The following is a 15,757-nucleotide window of genomic DNA, read 5'->3' as shown; positions in this document are numbered from 1 at the left end:
TGAGCTTCTTAGGTATAACTACCATAGAATTCTTTCAAGAATTACAAGGTCTGTGAGACTTCCTTGGTGGTGCAGTGATCCTGCCAATGCAGGGGACTCTTGTTCGATCCCTGGTCCGGGAAGATCCCACATGCCGCAGAGCAACTAAGCCCATGTGCCACAACTACTGAGCCTGCATGCCACAACTACTGAAGCCCGTGCACCTAGAGCCCATGCTCTGCAACAGGAGAAGCCACCGCAATGAGAAGCCCGTGCACTGCAATGAAGAGTAGCCCCGCTCACTGCAATCAGAGAAAGCCCACACGCAGCAACAAAGACCCAATGCAGCCAAAATAAAGAAAATTCAAACAAACCTAAATCTTCAATGGCTCTCATTACATGCAACATGAAGTCTGAAAAGTCTTTGGTGATTTGCCTCTGACTCATTTTTTTCAGCCTCTCTCATCCTTGGCCACTCCTCCAAGATCACTGTTGTCATTCTACAGTGATGTTGCTTTCTCTTGCACAGGCTGGAAGGTCCAATCCCTAATTTTCACCCCATAATCTCCTTACCTATCTTCGAGACTTAATTTAGGGAGCACCTTTTCTCTAAAGCTTACATCAGTTACCAAAGCTGAGTTTATTTATTCATTTAACAGGGAATTCATTGAGTGCCTATGTTATGCCAGAAACTGCTCTAGGGGTTGGGGGTGCTGCTGTCATCAAGGTAGAGACCAAATTCTTATTCTCAATATTACAGAATAGTGTCGGGGAAATGGGTAGATGAAGGGACTTTCATATAATAAAGGAATGTGTACTAATAAGTAAATTATAAGTAAATAAATAAACAAGAGCAAAAAAATAAATAAGAGGATTTCATATGATGCTACAAAAAATAATAAGAAATAAAAAGGCAATATAACAGAGACTAGGGGAGAGTTAAGTGTGGCAGTGTGTTAGACAGAACTATGAGACCCCAAAGATGTCCACACTGTAACCCTGGGAATCTGTGATCATGTTATTTTACATGGCAAAAGAGATGTTACAGATGTGATTAAGATTAAGAACTTTGATATGGGGAGATTATGCTGGATTATTCAGGTGCATCCAGTCTAATCACAAGTCCTTAAAAAAGGAGAACATTTCCCAGCTCTGGTCAAAGTGTGAGGGGAGAAGAGAAAGAGAGAGAGAATGATGATTAATAAAGGCGGAAAGGATGCAACATTGTTGGCTTTTGGGGTTTTTTAAAAAATAATTTATTTATTTATTTTTGGCTGTTGCGTCTTCGTTTCTGTGCGAGGGCTTTCTCCAGTTGCGGCGAGCGGGGGCCACTCTTCATCACGGTGCGTGGGCCTCTCACTGTCGTGGCCTCTCCCATTGCGATCACAGGCTCCGGACGCGCAGGCTCAGTGGCCATGGCTCATGGGCCCAGCCACTCCGCGGCATGTGGGATCTTCCCGGACCGGGGCACGAACCCATGTCCCCTGCATTGGCAGGCGGATTCTTAACCACTGTGCCACCAGGGAAGACCCAACACTGCTGGTTTTGAGCATGGAAGAAAGGGACCATGAGCCAAGGATTTCCTAGAATCTGGGAAAGACAAGGAAACAGATTCTCACCAAGGTTGTTCCGAAAGAAACACAGCCCTGCTGATATTTGACACCTGTGAGATGGGTGTTGGACCTCTGACCTACTGAACTGTAAGATTATAAATTCATATTGTTGGAATATTACCCAGCCATAAAAAGAACGAAATTGAGTTATCACTTTATTATTTGTAGTGAGGTGGATGGACCTAGAGTCTGTCATACAGAGTGAAGTCAGTCAGAAAGAGAAAACAATACCGTATGCTCACACATATATATGGAGTCTAAAAAAAAAAAAAAGGTTCTGAAGAACCTAAGGGCAGGACAGGAATAAAGACGCAGATGTAGAGAATGGACTTGAGGACATGGGGAGGAGGGAGGGTAAGCTGAGATGAAGTGAGAGAGTAGCATGGACATATATGCACTACCAAATGTAAAATAGATAGCCAGTGGGAAGCAGCTGCATAGCACAGGGAGATCAGCTCGGTGCTTTGTGACCACCTAGAGAGGTGGGATAGGTAGGGTGGGAGGCAGACGCAAGAAGGAGGAGATATGGGAATATATGTATATGTATAACTGATTCACTTTGTTATACAGCAGAAACTAACACACCATTGTAAAGCAATTATACTGCAATAAAGATGTTAAAAAATAAATTCATATTGCTGAAGCCACTACGTCTGTAAACTGATGCAGTTAGCTACTTAAGACCAGTTGGTCAGGGATGCTTTCACTGAGGAGGAGCACTTGACCTGAGATTTAAATGATAAGAAGAAGCCAACGTTGTGAACCTCATGGGAAAAAGAATCCAGGCAGAGGGAAGTGTAAGTCTCTGAGGTTGGAGCAGACTTGGCATGCTTTACAATAACGGTGAAGGCCAGTGTGACTGGAACATGTCATGAGTGGGAGCCCAGGATGAGATCAGAGGTACAGGCAGACACCAGGCCATTGAGAGCCTTTTGCTGCTATAACTACCACTGTGGCACTTTCATCACCCCAGCTTACACATAAGGAGACCCCTCATTACACTTGAGTCCCTTGAGATTCTTAACAGCAGGGGCTGCTCCCATTCATCTTTGACACTCAACACAAAGTAGTTGTAGTGGTTCAAACATAGCAAGTCACAAATGTATAGCTGTGGGGTCAATGTTTGAGATTCTTTAGAAAAACAGAACAATAGTAAGATTAATCTCTGTTGTTTTGGAAATACCCACACTTGGGGGCTCCCTGAGTTTTAATTTCTTCCTGCTTGTCATCATTTGGGTAACCATTTTATGGTACATTAAGGGAAAATGATCTATGTTGGTCTGTGAACTAAAAAGCAGAAATTCAGGTGATAAAATTGTTGACTGGGGTCCTTAGTGGAAATGTTTTCAACACTGTTATCATAATCAGGTATATTTATAGCTTAAAAAAGAAAGTATCCCTTGTGTGTTTATGAGATGCAGAATTTTCCTAATAGTTAAATCTATTTTGGAAAACAAAGTGGAGATACGTGCATTCCATTACTGCAAGCAAGAATTTGTAGAAAGCCTGTTTTGTGCCAGAAACACATCTCGTGCAAGCCCTGCTCCACCCCACTGAGGTCGGTGCACTTATCATTCCTGTTTCACAGATGGCAAACTCAGCCATAGCAGGGATAAGTGACATGACCAAGGAGACAATGCTAGCCAAGGAACCATGACCCCAGACCTCTGGCTCCAGAGATTACATTCTTAAATACCAGACTACATCCTTCCCATCCCTCAAGGAAGAGGCAGAATTAGGAGTTAAACTTTAAGCCTCTCAGGAAAAATGTCAGAGAGCTGTGTATGGTAAATTTAAAGGTTTCTAAAATTTCAACTATACTACAAGTCATTGTTTTCCTCTCTGTAGTTACTGCCTGGATTAAAGATCATCAAAGAACCCCTTTTAAAATATACTTTTGATGGAGCAAAAGAGGGTAGGCCTAAGAAGGCATACCTTTCCTGAAACTGTCTGCTAAAAAATAATTAGCTTGTTTTCTAACCTTATGATCATAAGGAGAAAATGCAGCTGCTTTTGTCACTGTGATGGATGACATAAAATATTTTGAATTTAGATAATTTATTTTATTTTTACATTTGAACTGCCATCTAAGACAGTTCCAATTTGTGATGTAATCTCCAAAGATTTGTTTTTTGTCTCTAATTTGAAGGAGTCTGGCAATATCTCTGCTTCAGATGGGTAGTTTATATATTTAACCAGTCAATGCTAAATTACTTTCAATAAAATTAATTCAGGCTGTCACTATCATTGAAGATTTTATATATATATATATATATATGTATATATTCTCTGCTGGTTCAGTTGCCTAAGATGTCCTAGATCAGTTTGAAGAAAATAAATAGAATAAGTAAAATCAACACATGAAAATAAATAACTTCATTTTTAATTTGTTCTATATGTACAGTACTCCCATTCATTAGTCTATTTAAATTATAATGAATTGCCACAGGAGGATGGATGTCTTTTGAGATTGGGTCTGCTCTGTGGATGAAACTAAAGGCTAGAAATGAAAAAAAAATGTTATTGAGTTCTCTTATTGATTCACTGGATAAATTATATTGCATCTTATTTGTTTGTCCGGCCACTGATACAAGAAGGTGTCTTAGTTCGTTTGTGCTGCTATAACAGAACACCATAAACAACGGAAATTTATTTCCTATAGTTCTGGAGCCTGGGAAGTTTAAAATCAAGGTGCCAGTAGATTTGGTGTCTGGTGAGAGCCTGCTTCTTGGATCCTAGAGGGCCATCTTGCTGTGTCCTCTCATAGAAGAAAGGGAAAGGGAGATCTCTGGGGTCTTTTTCATAAGGGCACTAATCCCATTCATGAAAGTTCCACTCTCTGACCTAATCACCTCAAAGTTCCCACCTCCAAACCCATTACATTGGGGATTAGAATACAACATATGAATTTTGGGGGAGTCACAAACGTTCAGTCTATAGCAAAAGGTAACAGGAAACTCTTGTGAATACTACTTACCTCCCTGATAGTCATCCTTCTTAACAGTACCAATTGATTCATCAAATTCTCACTGCATACCAGGCACTGTCCTGGATATTGGTGGAGTTGCAAATACAAATCTCATGTAAATTTTGATCTTAAAACACTTATACTACAATAGTGTAATAGTATAAATTTATACTATAATAATATTAGTTTAAATATATACTATAAGTATTAAATATAGTATCATAGAAAAGCTGTCATTATAGTGATGGCATATACATGTTATTCTTTTTTTTTTTTTTCCAGTACGTGGGCCTCTCACTGTTGTGGCCTCTCCCATTGCGGAGCACAGGCTCCGGACGCGCAGGCTCAGTGGCCATGGCTCACAGGCCCAGCCGCTCCGCGGCATGTGGGATCTTCCTGGACCGGGGCACGAACCCATGTCCCCTGCATCAGCAGACGGACTCTCAACGACTGCGCCACCAGGGCAGCCCTACATGTTATTCTTACGTGTCCTTTGAAACCTAAATCTAAAGTTATCTCCTCAGTGAAGCTTTCCCTGATGCCCCCAGGCTGAGTAAGCTCTCTATCCTCTGTGCACACATGATTTGTAAATTGAGTTTCTGTAATTCATCTGTATTAATACAGTGGATACTTATATCTCTTCCTGAATTTAAAGCTCTGTGGAGAAGGGAGTGTGTCTCAGTCCTCTTTGTACCTCTACCTTGACTAGGCCAAAGAAAGATGGCCATGGTGTTCGTTAAATAAGTAAATAAATGAATCAATAAAGGATGCAACATAGCAAGAGTATTTGAGGAGAGTAGAGGAAATAATAGGAGAGGGGCGAGATCATGGGGAGCTTTGAGTTCTGGGCAACAGAATTCAGGAGCAAAATTGTGATACAGTGAAAAGGGCATGAACTGTCATGAAACATTCGGCAAGGTAAGAATAATAGCTAACTTTTCTTTTTTAGAATAGCTGACTTTTATTGAGTGTTTATTTACATGCCAGGCAGTGTTCTAAGTGCTTTATGTATATCATTTTAAGTATTCCTCACATTAAGTAAGTCCAATTATTCCCATATTACAGAAGAGGAAACTGAGGCCCAGAGGGGTAATTAATTCCACAAGATGGCATAGCTAGCAATGGTGAAGCCAGTATTTAAATGTAGACATTTTAATTACTATTTTAGAGCTACCTCTAGTTAGCTCTATCTGGGGAATATATCTAAGTATATAAACTGTCTAGTATAGTACACAGCAAAGTCTATGTCAATAAAAAACATGTTATTTCCTCCCCTCTTCATCAGTCAAAAGTTTTAAAACAACAGGTTTTTGAGCAGGATATATAACAATATTAGAACCATGCTTCTCATGAATTGCATTGAGGAAGGCTTGGAATTATTTCCTTGGACCAGTTTAGCATTGAAACATCCACTGGGAACCTATGAAACAGAATTACAGGAATACTAGAGGGTAGAGTGTCCAAGAGACCATTAAAAGGGTCAGTCTGATCTTTGGCATATTTGTTGACTGGTTCTATAAAAATACAGGAAAACTTAACAGATACTGTTTATGCAATAAGAGTGAAGTTGGTGAGCCTCAAATTTGCACTGAAGTCTCAGGGGAGTCTGAATTTTGTGGGAATATCATTATCAGTCACTTCCACTTAAATACTGTGCCTATTTAATCAATCAGACAAAGAGGGCAAATCAACATGGTTCCCTTTAGACCTTAAAATGAAAACCTTCTACTTAGAAGAATTCAGAGTCACCACAGCAGTTATGTTCTTAATGCTGCAGTGGAACATGTAAACACCCAACCATGGAGGTCATGTAGAGGCTCAGGAAGTAAGTGAGGAAAAGTGTCATCTCTGATCCTCTCTATTTTTCCTAATATTGTCCAGATTGCTTTAGTTTGTTCTGGTCTCTTAAAAATGTTGAAAGAGGGCTTCCCTGGTGGCGCAGTGGTTGAGAGTCCGCCTGCCGATGCAGGGGACACGGGTTCGTGCCCCGGTCTGGGAAGATCCCACATGCCGCGGAGCGGCTTGGGCCCATGAGCCATGGCCGCTGAGCCTGCGCGTCCGGAACCTGCGCTCCGCAACGGGAGGGACCACGACAGTGAGCGGCCCGCGTATCGAAAAAAAAAAAAATTGAATGAATCTTCAGTCTTTAAAAAGGCAGATTTTACATACAATTTGTAAATTAGATACAGACATAAAGGAGTCCCCCACCCCTACCAAAAAAAAATCACTATGTCAATTCACATACCACTGGGAAAATAATCAGTTAGAGTGAGTCAGCCAGATAATTGCTACCTCAATATGATCAATATCTTTAAGCCCTGAATTCAGAGTTCTTGTAGTCTAAGGCAATTTTGTATGCAGATGCTAAATATGTATTACCTGGGTTTTCTTGAATCCTATCTGTACAACTGAGTAGTCACCTCTTCCTGCTCAGCTATGTGGAAGTTAACTACTAGATTTCTACATAAAGTATTTTAGGTGGACCTAGGTTGTCTCTGTTTTGTTTGTTCATTTTCTGACATCCTGTTAATTTCTAATAATTTCTTAAAATTGTTTAGACAAGAAACCGCCTTTCCATGCTTGTTTGATCAGATAACAACCTAATTGCAGAATCTCTTCTTAGTGTTATCTAAATCAAAATCAACCTGGCAGCTAACTTATAATTTCCCATTATTAGTGCCCCACAAGCCACCAAGCTTCTTTCTTGTGGTATACTGAATAAAATGAATGGATGAAAGTCTTTTTCTTTTTTTTTCCACCATATGTTGCTCCAATCACAGCTTGGTGAGTGTGTGTGTGTGAATATGTGTCGACAATCTAAATAACTTAAACTTTGTTGTAGTAGTTAACTTTATGTGTCAACTCAGCTGGCCACTCTGCCCAGATATGTGGTTAAACATAATTCTGGGTGTTTCAGCAAGGGTGTTTTTGGATGAGATTAACCCTTAAATTGGTGGACTTTGAGTGAAGCAGATTGCCCTCCATAATGTGGGTAGGCCTCATCCAATCAGTTGAAGGCCTGAATAGAACAACAGGCCGACCTCTTCTGAGCAAGAGGGAATTCTACCAGCACATGGCCTGAGGACTTAGACTGCAAGATTGGCTCTTCCGTGATTTTCTAGCCCAATGGCCTTTAGACCTGAATTGCAACGTTGGTGCTTCTCTGGTCTCCAGTCTGCTAACCTACCCTGTAGTTTTGGACTTGCCAGCATCTGTAAACATGAGTCAATTCTTTAAAATAATTCTCTTTTTATTTATATAGATATTCTATTGATTCCACCTCTCTGGGAAACCCTGACCAGTACATAGGCATTCTCTAATTTTTTATTAAACAATCAAAGAGTAGAACTTTGTGGTAGCAAAATGTATATCACTGTTGTCAAGTTTGTTTCTTAGTGCAAAACCAAATGATTCGTTTTCTTTCTCTTGTCTATTCAGTTGTGTTTTGATTTAAAAATCTACGTTTATATGTATTAGAGATGAATAACAGTTAACACAATAAATTATGTATTAGCCTCAAATTTCTCACTGAGAATACCTCTAAGGGATGGGATAAGAAATGCGGAATATTGAGCAGCTGCTGGTGCCCTTTTGGAGAAGAAAGTGCTGGGCCAGAGTCTTTACAGTGCAGCTTCTTGGCATCTGATTTTTGTTGCTGAAAAAGTGCTTAAGACTGTTTTAAGACCACCTAAGACCAGCTATGGTCTTGTGGGGGATGTTTCTATTTACCAAAAGAAATCCCTGAAGAGACCAATTGACCTAGATATACAGAGAAATAGACTTCTGAAGGCAAAAAGTCCACTTATCTGTGATTATGGGGGGCAGTCTTGGTGATTGGGTAGATCATCTCTCAGTACTTCTCAAGCTAGAGTACTGAAGTATTCCATGGATATATGGGAAACTCTAGGATAAATGTAGTCCAGTTTTCCATAGAGTCAATTTTTCAGCTTTATTGGAAAGATTAATAAAAGCACATGGCCAGTAAGTTTAAAATGTTATTTCTATCAGTTTTTTATAACTACAGAAAGTTTATTAGTGGTTACTAGGCCTGGGGCATGGGGGGGTTGGGGAGTGACTGATAACGGGTGTGAGATTTCTTTAAAATTATTTCATAGTGAAGCAAACATAAATATATTACAGACCAGAATGCAAAACTTGCACAAATTTTACAAAATTGCTAAGGAAGACTTTACAGATACGTGGCTTCCAGTGGATTCCTAATCATCATGTTTCCCAGTATGAGTTAAGATTTGATTCTCTATTGCCCACAGCAATACAGCTTTTTTTTTTTTTACTTATTTACTTTTGGCTGCATTGGGTCTTCATTGCTGCATGTGGGCTTTCTCTAGTTGTGGCGAGAGGGGGCTACTCTTGGTTGTGGTGTACGGGCTTCTCGTTGCAGTGGTTTCTTTTGTTGTGGAGCACGGGATCTAGGCGCGCGGGTTTCAGTAGTTGTGGCACACCGGCTTAGTTGCTCTGCAGCACGTGGGATCTTCCTAGACCAGGGCTCGAACCCATGTCTCCTGCATTGGCAGGCGGATTCTTAACAACTGTGCCACCAGGGAAGTCCAGCAGTACAGCGTTGATTAAAAACAGTTTCAAAAATATGGTCTTGGAATAGACTGGCTTTAGGAAATGACAAGTATTGAAGAAAAGAGGAGAGGATGAGCTCCATTTGAGAGATCCCATTTCCTTCCTTGGATTAAAAGTGAACTAACTCTCCTAAAGAAGAGTCAATAGAAAGCCGGAGCTACGAACAGAGAGGTTTTTTTTCTTTTTGGACAGACAATTTTAATGACACAACTGTTTTGTTTTGTAGTTCCTTTTCCCATGAAAGCCCCTTTTTGGTAAATGTTATTACTACAGTCTCTATTTTAGTTCTCATTTTAAGAGCTACCATTTATTGAGAATTTCTAATTCTAGGTCTATATGTGGGTTTTCGTATTTACTCCTTTCAACAGCTCCATGAGGCAGACATAATAAATAACCTAGTAGACGGTATGGATTTGCCCTCAGGTCTCCAAAGCTGGTTGTTTGGGTACATCGCCACTTTTTGTCTCCCTCTATTCTTGCTATCCTGATTTAACCAGCAAAGCACATTTACTGGGCAGTAGACATGTCAAGAGTGAAAGTATTCACATTCAGATAATACTGTGCTGTTGTTTTCAAAGCAGTCCATGTTTCATGAGCCTGCAACAAAAGGAAACTCAAGTCACGATCTCTGAGTATTTAGAACACATGTTGCATCAAGTATTCTGATTATCATGCAGGTATTCTCAAAAGACTGACAGAAATACAGTGGAAGAATAATACTGAGTAAGGTTTGGTTTTCACACTTTTAGTGACCTGTTTACTTCGGTGCTCAAATGTTTTGCAGTATGTGAGGGGCCACAGTATGAACAAATGTAGTAGGGTCTTGTTACATTATGGTATTTGTCAGTTGATTACAGCAATGGTCTACAATTCTAGGCAGGAGTGTGCTTGAAAATTTCAATATTCCATAAAGAAGACACAGTCTACCAGCTTATGTAATTATTTAATTTGCTGAATAAACAAATGTCTTGTTTTAATACTTCTACATGATGCCTGTTGGAGAAAAACAGGTATAAAACTAAATGCATTATTCAAGCTGGTGGTTTTCATCAACAATTGCTAAGCAGAAACTGATCCTAGTGGATGAGCTAAAACCCAGCCAAGCAGAATAAGGATAGGACCCAGGCCCCAGAAGAACAAGGACTTCAGTTTCTTTATGACATGATACAACCCTCATGCCTGGTGATAGTGAGAGCCTGATACATGTGAAAAGAAAGAAAAATAAGTGAAAGAATTAATTAAATTATTAATTGTACATTTTTGTTTTCTAAGTTGCTAAATTGTAGAGGGAAATCATGAATAATTGAAATTCTCAGATAATTCAGCAGCTTCATTTGACCCGGAGTTTCAATGTCATCTTCCATCAAAAAGGTAAGCATGAAATAAAACTGGCTAATGAAAGTTTCTTCTTTGTTTCTCTTGGGGTGAGAATATAAGTAAGTAGGAAAATGTACAAGAAGCAAGCAAATGAAGGAATGACATTAAAGGCTTAGATAATTATCATGGAGGAAAATTAGTTACTGAACAGCTAAGGGGGAACTGAAATGTGATAATGGTCCATCCATCTACCTACCCAAACATGTAATAATTAGTTCACTGAAACTTGAGAATAATGACCTTGATGGATAAGACAAGCACCTTACTTTGTAGTCTAGCTAGGGAGATTGGGTACATACGACAAATAATTCCAGGGTGACATTTGAGAGCTATTCACATGTGAACAGCCTGCAAAGGGGAGAGAAAAAGGAAGGACAAATGCCTTCCTGGGAAGAAGGAAAAAGCTTCAGAAAGGAGGGACATTTGATCTTAATCTTGAAAGAGGAGGTGGAATTTACCAGATGAAAGCCACTCCATGGGGAGGGAAAAGCAGGTATAGCTCAGGGCAGCTAGAGAGAAAAACTAGGAATTGGGCTGGTGGTATGTTAATGCCAGCTGAAACCATGCCTATTTAAAAAGAGAGATGTTGTGTATGTATAACTGAATCACTCTGTTGTACACCTGAAACTAACACAACATTGTTAATCAACTGTACTCCAATATAAAATAAAAAGTTTAAAAAATAAAAAAATTAAATTAAAAAAATAAAATAAAAAGAGAGATGGTGAAAGGCCATTTGTTTCTAATGCAAATACCTGATCAGTCAGTGTGTTTCCCCATGTATTCGGACTGTGATCTGGGTTCCAGTAATCCTGAAAATATATGTGTCTTTTCAGATGTAGGAACTGGTTTGATGGGTCCTCCAATAAAAATGGTGCTCCCAACGCTCCTGTAATTGAGTCCAAAAGCACAGCATCTCTTAAGGCAATGTTTTACATTTCAGTGTTTCCTCTTAAAGAAACTGTGTCCTTTTAAAGCAGCTGTGGTCTTTGGAAGGATGGACAACTGAGAAGGAAACTCTGGAAAAGCTATGCCCTGGGGGAGAAGGCTGCTCCTCACTCCTGTGGCATCATTGTACTGTCACAACCCTGTGTGACCTGCATATCGTACAGCATGAAAACCAGTGCTGTGTGGTGGTGGAGAAGATTTTCAGAGTTTCTGTTCACGCATGGGAGCCTGCAGACTTAAATTAAAATTTCAGCTCTGTCACTTTTTCAGGCAAGTTGCTTAGTTTCTCTGAGCTCTAGATTTCTTGTCTGTAAAGGGTACAATAATAACACAGTAAGACAATAACAGCCTTACTATAAGGATTGGATACATTAATACATATAAACAACTTGGTTCAAACCTGGAAGTCTACAATCTTATTCTTGCTTTCCTAGCCTTCCAAAATAGAACATATCTTTCATTTTGAAGTAGACTGACCCAAATCTGACACTGTAGTTAAAATTGTTAACATTGATAGAGCCTTCTTTAAATCAAACAGGCTTGCATTTTCTATCTTCTTCCCACTCTAGAATTAAGAAAAAAAAATTTTTTTAAACCCATACTTCTTTAGGATCTTGAAATTTTAACAGTCTATATTGTGCTTTCATTCTTTAAAAAACTGCAATCATGTTCAGAGTTGTAACTTGAATCAATATAAAGCAAGAACATATTCTTGACTTATTCATGATAACAATAAAATCTGTTCATTGCTTGTGATAAAGAAGCATTTATTAAGAATCTAATTGTAAGTAATGTTACATTAGACAGTCTACATCTTCATCATTAACAAGCCTTCATTGACCAATAATCTATAGATCAGGGTTACAGTGAGTTTTCTATAAGATATGAAACCTCTCTTCTATAGGAGAGGGGATGAAGAGTCTAAGATACAAAATAAAACAAGGCAACACAGGATTTGATTGTGCTAAGGGAGCTTAGGAGAAGGTGTTGATATGAAGCATTGGAGCACTGGAGCACAAGCAGACATTTTCATGGTCAGGGAAATTGCTTAGACTATTCCTTGAAGAAAAGAATATATTTAGCATAATGGGAGAAGGGGCAAGTCTTTTAATTTGAAGCTGAAAGAATGATGTGAACAAAGGTATGACATTAGGAATCTAAAGACCAATGTCTGACAATAATGGTTAGAGGTGGCTGGATTAGAGTTTTAAATAAATAAATAAATAAGTTAACACTAATTGAGCATTATGCTGAATGTTCTACCTGAATTACCTTATTTAATACTCACAACAAACCTAAGAAGTGATACTGTCTACTTTATTATGTAGACAAGGAAACTAAGGCACAGAAAAGTTACATAATATGTTCAAGGCTACAGAGCTAGTGGGAAAGGGAGATGGAATTCTCTCTTCAGAGCCACTGCACTATATTATTACTAAGAGAGAGGAATGCTTGGGGCCAGATAACAGTAACAATAATTATAAAAATATTTTGTATTTACAGAAAAAAGGAAATAATCATTCTTTACACATTCCTTATGATCTCATGCTTTTCCAAGCTTGGCCTTGAGCTCTAAGCAGCTCAAGTTATCAGCTCTATTATTCTAGTTATCAGCTCTAGTTATCAGCTCTATTATTTCTACTTTAATTTGTCAATTTAGTCAGCTCTAGTTCTAAACAGATATTGAAAATGACAGCCTCTCTGGATATTATACATCAATCAAGCTGCCTCTGAGTGCAAAACACTGTACTACTAATGGAGGATTGAAAAATGAGTCAGGGGACTTCCCTGGTGGTGCAGTGGTTAAGAATCCGCCTGCCAATGCAGGGGACACGGGTTCAAGCCGTGGTTCGGGAAGATCCCACATGCTGCGGAGCAGCTAAGCCTGTGCACCACAACTACTGGGCCTGCGTGCCACAACTACTGAAGCCCGCGGACCTAGAGTCCATGCTCCGCAACAAGAGAAGCCACTGTAATGAGAAGCCCGTGCACCACAATGAAGAGTAGCCCCCATTCGCCGCAACTAGAGAAAGCCTAAATGCAGCAACAAAGACCCAATGCAGCCAAAAATAAATAAGGAAATAAATAAATTTTTTTTAAAAAGAACAAAGGAGAATGACTCAGATGTATTGTCCATTTATAAAATGTTAACAATTTTATTTATTCAATGATTTAAAAATAAAAAGCAAATATCAACTTCAGAAGATAATAGTAACAGATGCCAGAAGTAATACTGACCTGCTGCTAGGTAATCTAATCAATATAATCAAACTAGCATGTCTATGGAAGCTATCCTCTAAGATGACCCCCAAAGATCACCGCCTCCTAGTATTCCTATCCTGGGTTGTCCCCTCTTTCACTTAGTAGGGTTGACATGTATAACCACAGGATAGTGAGGCAATGACAGTGTGTGATTTCTGTGGCTAAGACATAAAAGACATTACAGCTCCTGCCGTGCCCCGCTCTTGGATCACTTGCTCTAAAGGCAGTCAGCTGCCATGTGTGAGGGCACTCAAGCAGCCCTGAGGGAGAGACCTCCATGTCAAGGAACTGAAGTGTCCCACCAACAGTCATGTAAGTGAACCACCTGGGAATCTGATGCTTTTGCTCCAGTCAAACCTAAAGAAGACTACAGCCCCCATTAATATCTTTACTGCAACCTCATGAGAGATCCTAAGTCAGAACCTAGGACACTTCCAAATTGCTGACCCTTAGAGACTGTGAAATAGTAAGTGTTTATTGTTTTAAGCTGCTAAGGTATGGGGAAATTAGTTATGCTGTAGTAGATAACTAATACAATGCATTATAAGCATTAACAAATGTCAAGGTAAATTGTTAATCACCAGAGTTGAGACCAGGATGAAGTGAGGTCAGTACGGCATAAAATATAAGAAGGAATTAACTCACATAGAAAATGAACTTATGGTTACCAAAGGGGATAGCACGGGAGATGGAGGGGCAGAGAGATAAAACAACAAGGACCTACTGTTTAGCACAGGAAACTCTACTCAGTAGCTTGTAATAACCTATAATGGAAAAGAATCTGAAAAAGAACATATATATGTATAACTGAATCACTTTGCTGTACACTTGAAACTAATGCAACATTGTAAATGAATCATACCTCAATTAAAAAAATACAAAAAAAGAAGGAATTAACTCTTAAGGTTATACAAATTTTGTGCCATAAGACCTCCACTTGCCTCACCCTAGTTCCTACTCTGAAAATCATCATTGCATGGAAAGACAAACAATAAATAATCCTTGCCACTAAGGAACTCACATTATATTCAGAGTTTTAAAATAATTATAAAAAGATATATTGTGACTAGGTATCTGAAGGGGGAGTGATTAATTCCAATATTGGCAGGAAGACCTCACAGAGAAGTTGGTTCTGAGTTAACCTTCAAAGGCTGTAAAGTTTCCACAGCCAGGAGGAAGGGAGTGGAAGCAAAAAGCACACATGTCAGGCTGAAGAAGCTTGGAGAGCCGAGGAACAGAGGATCAGAGTAAGGCACATGTTCAATGACCCTCGCTTTGCCAATGTGATTGAAAGGTAGGGTTGTTTGTGGTGTAGATGTGTCAGAGATAATGTTGGAAAGATAAGCTGGAGCTCCATTCGGAAGGATTATTGCCATCATACCAAGGAGTTTGGACTTTATAAATAATTATCATTTCTGAACAAGAAAAATGATAGGATAGATATACTTTTAAAATTGTTTTATTGTGATAAAATATACGTAACATAAAACCATTTGAGCCATTTTTCTGGGGTTTTATCTTGTTCCTTCATCTGGTACGTAGCCCTCTGCCTTTTCATCTTGTCTATCTTTCTATGAATGTGGTTTTTGTTCCACAGGCTGCAGGACTGTAGTTCTTCTTGCTTCTCTGAACCACTTTTTTTTTTTTTTTTTTTTGTGGTACGCGGGCCTCTCACTGTTGTGGCCTCTCCCGTTGCGGAGCACAGGCTCCGGACGCGCAGGCTCAGCGACCGTGGCTCACGGGCCCAGCCGCTCTGTGGCATGTGGGATCTTCCCAGACCGGGGCACAAACCTGTGTCCCCTGCATCGGCAGGCGGACCCTCAACCACTGCGCCACCAGGAAAGCCCTGAACCATTTTTTATTGTACAATTCAATGGCATCAAATGTATTCACAGTGCTATGCAACCATCACCACTATCTCCAGACTTCATCATCCCCAGTAGAAACTCTGTACCCTTTAAACAATAACTCCCATTACCCTCTCTCCCAGGCCCTTGTAACCACCATTTACTTTCTG

General features: G+C 39.6%; 2 protein-coding genes across 2 annotated transcripts in view; one reads left to right on the top strand and one right to left on the bottom strand.

Annotated features, from left to right (window-relative positions):
• Window positions 1–15,757, top strand: part of MORC1 (MORC family CW-type zinc finger 1) — a 350,777-nt gene that overhangs the window by 130,202 nt on the left and 204,818 nt on the right. The window contains exon 4 of the mRNA XM_027104268.1: window positions 10,426–10,524. The gene's annotated coding sequence lies outside the window, so the exon portion shown is untranslated. The remainder of the gene's footprint in view (window positions 1–10,425; window positions 10,525–15,757) is intronic.
• CUNH3orf85 (chromosome unknown C3orf85 homolog) lies at window positions 9,388–11,459 on the bottom strand (the record flags this gene model as incomplete). The annotated part of the gene is made up of 2 exons (XM_027118630.1): window positions 9,388–9,750; window positions 11,286–11,459. Coding segments are annotated over 2 exons (264 nt in total), but the record flags the coding sequence as incomplete, so codon positions are not given.

The sequence above is a fragment of the Aethalodelphis obliquidens genome, unplaced genomic scaffold (assembly GCF_003676395.1).
Source record: "Aethalodelphis obliquidens isolate GAN/ISIS:26980383/991018 unplaced genomic scaffold, ASM367639v1 scaffold1, whole genome shotgun sequence".
NCBI classification, from domain to species: Eukaryota; Metazoa; Chordata; class Mammalia; order Artiodactyla; family Delphinidae; genus Aethalodelphis; species Aethalodelphis obliquidens.
Note: the sequence above shows the minus strand (reverse complement) of the source record. Positions and strands in the feature narration are given on the sequence as shown.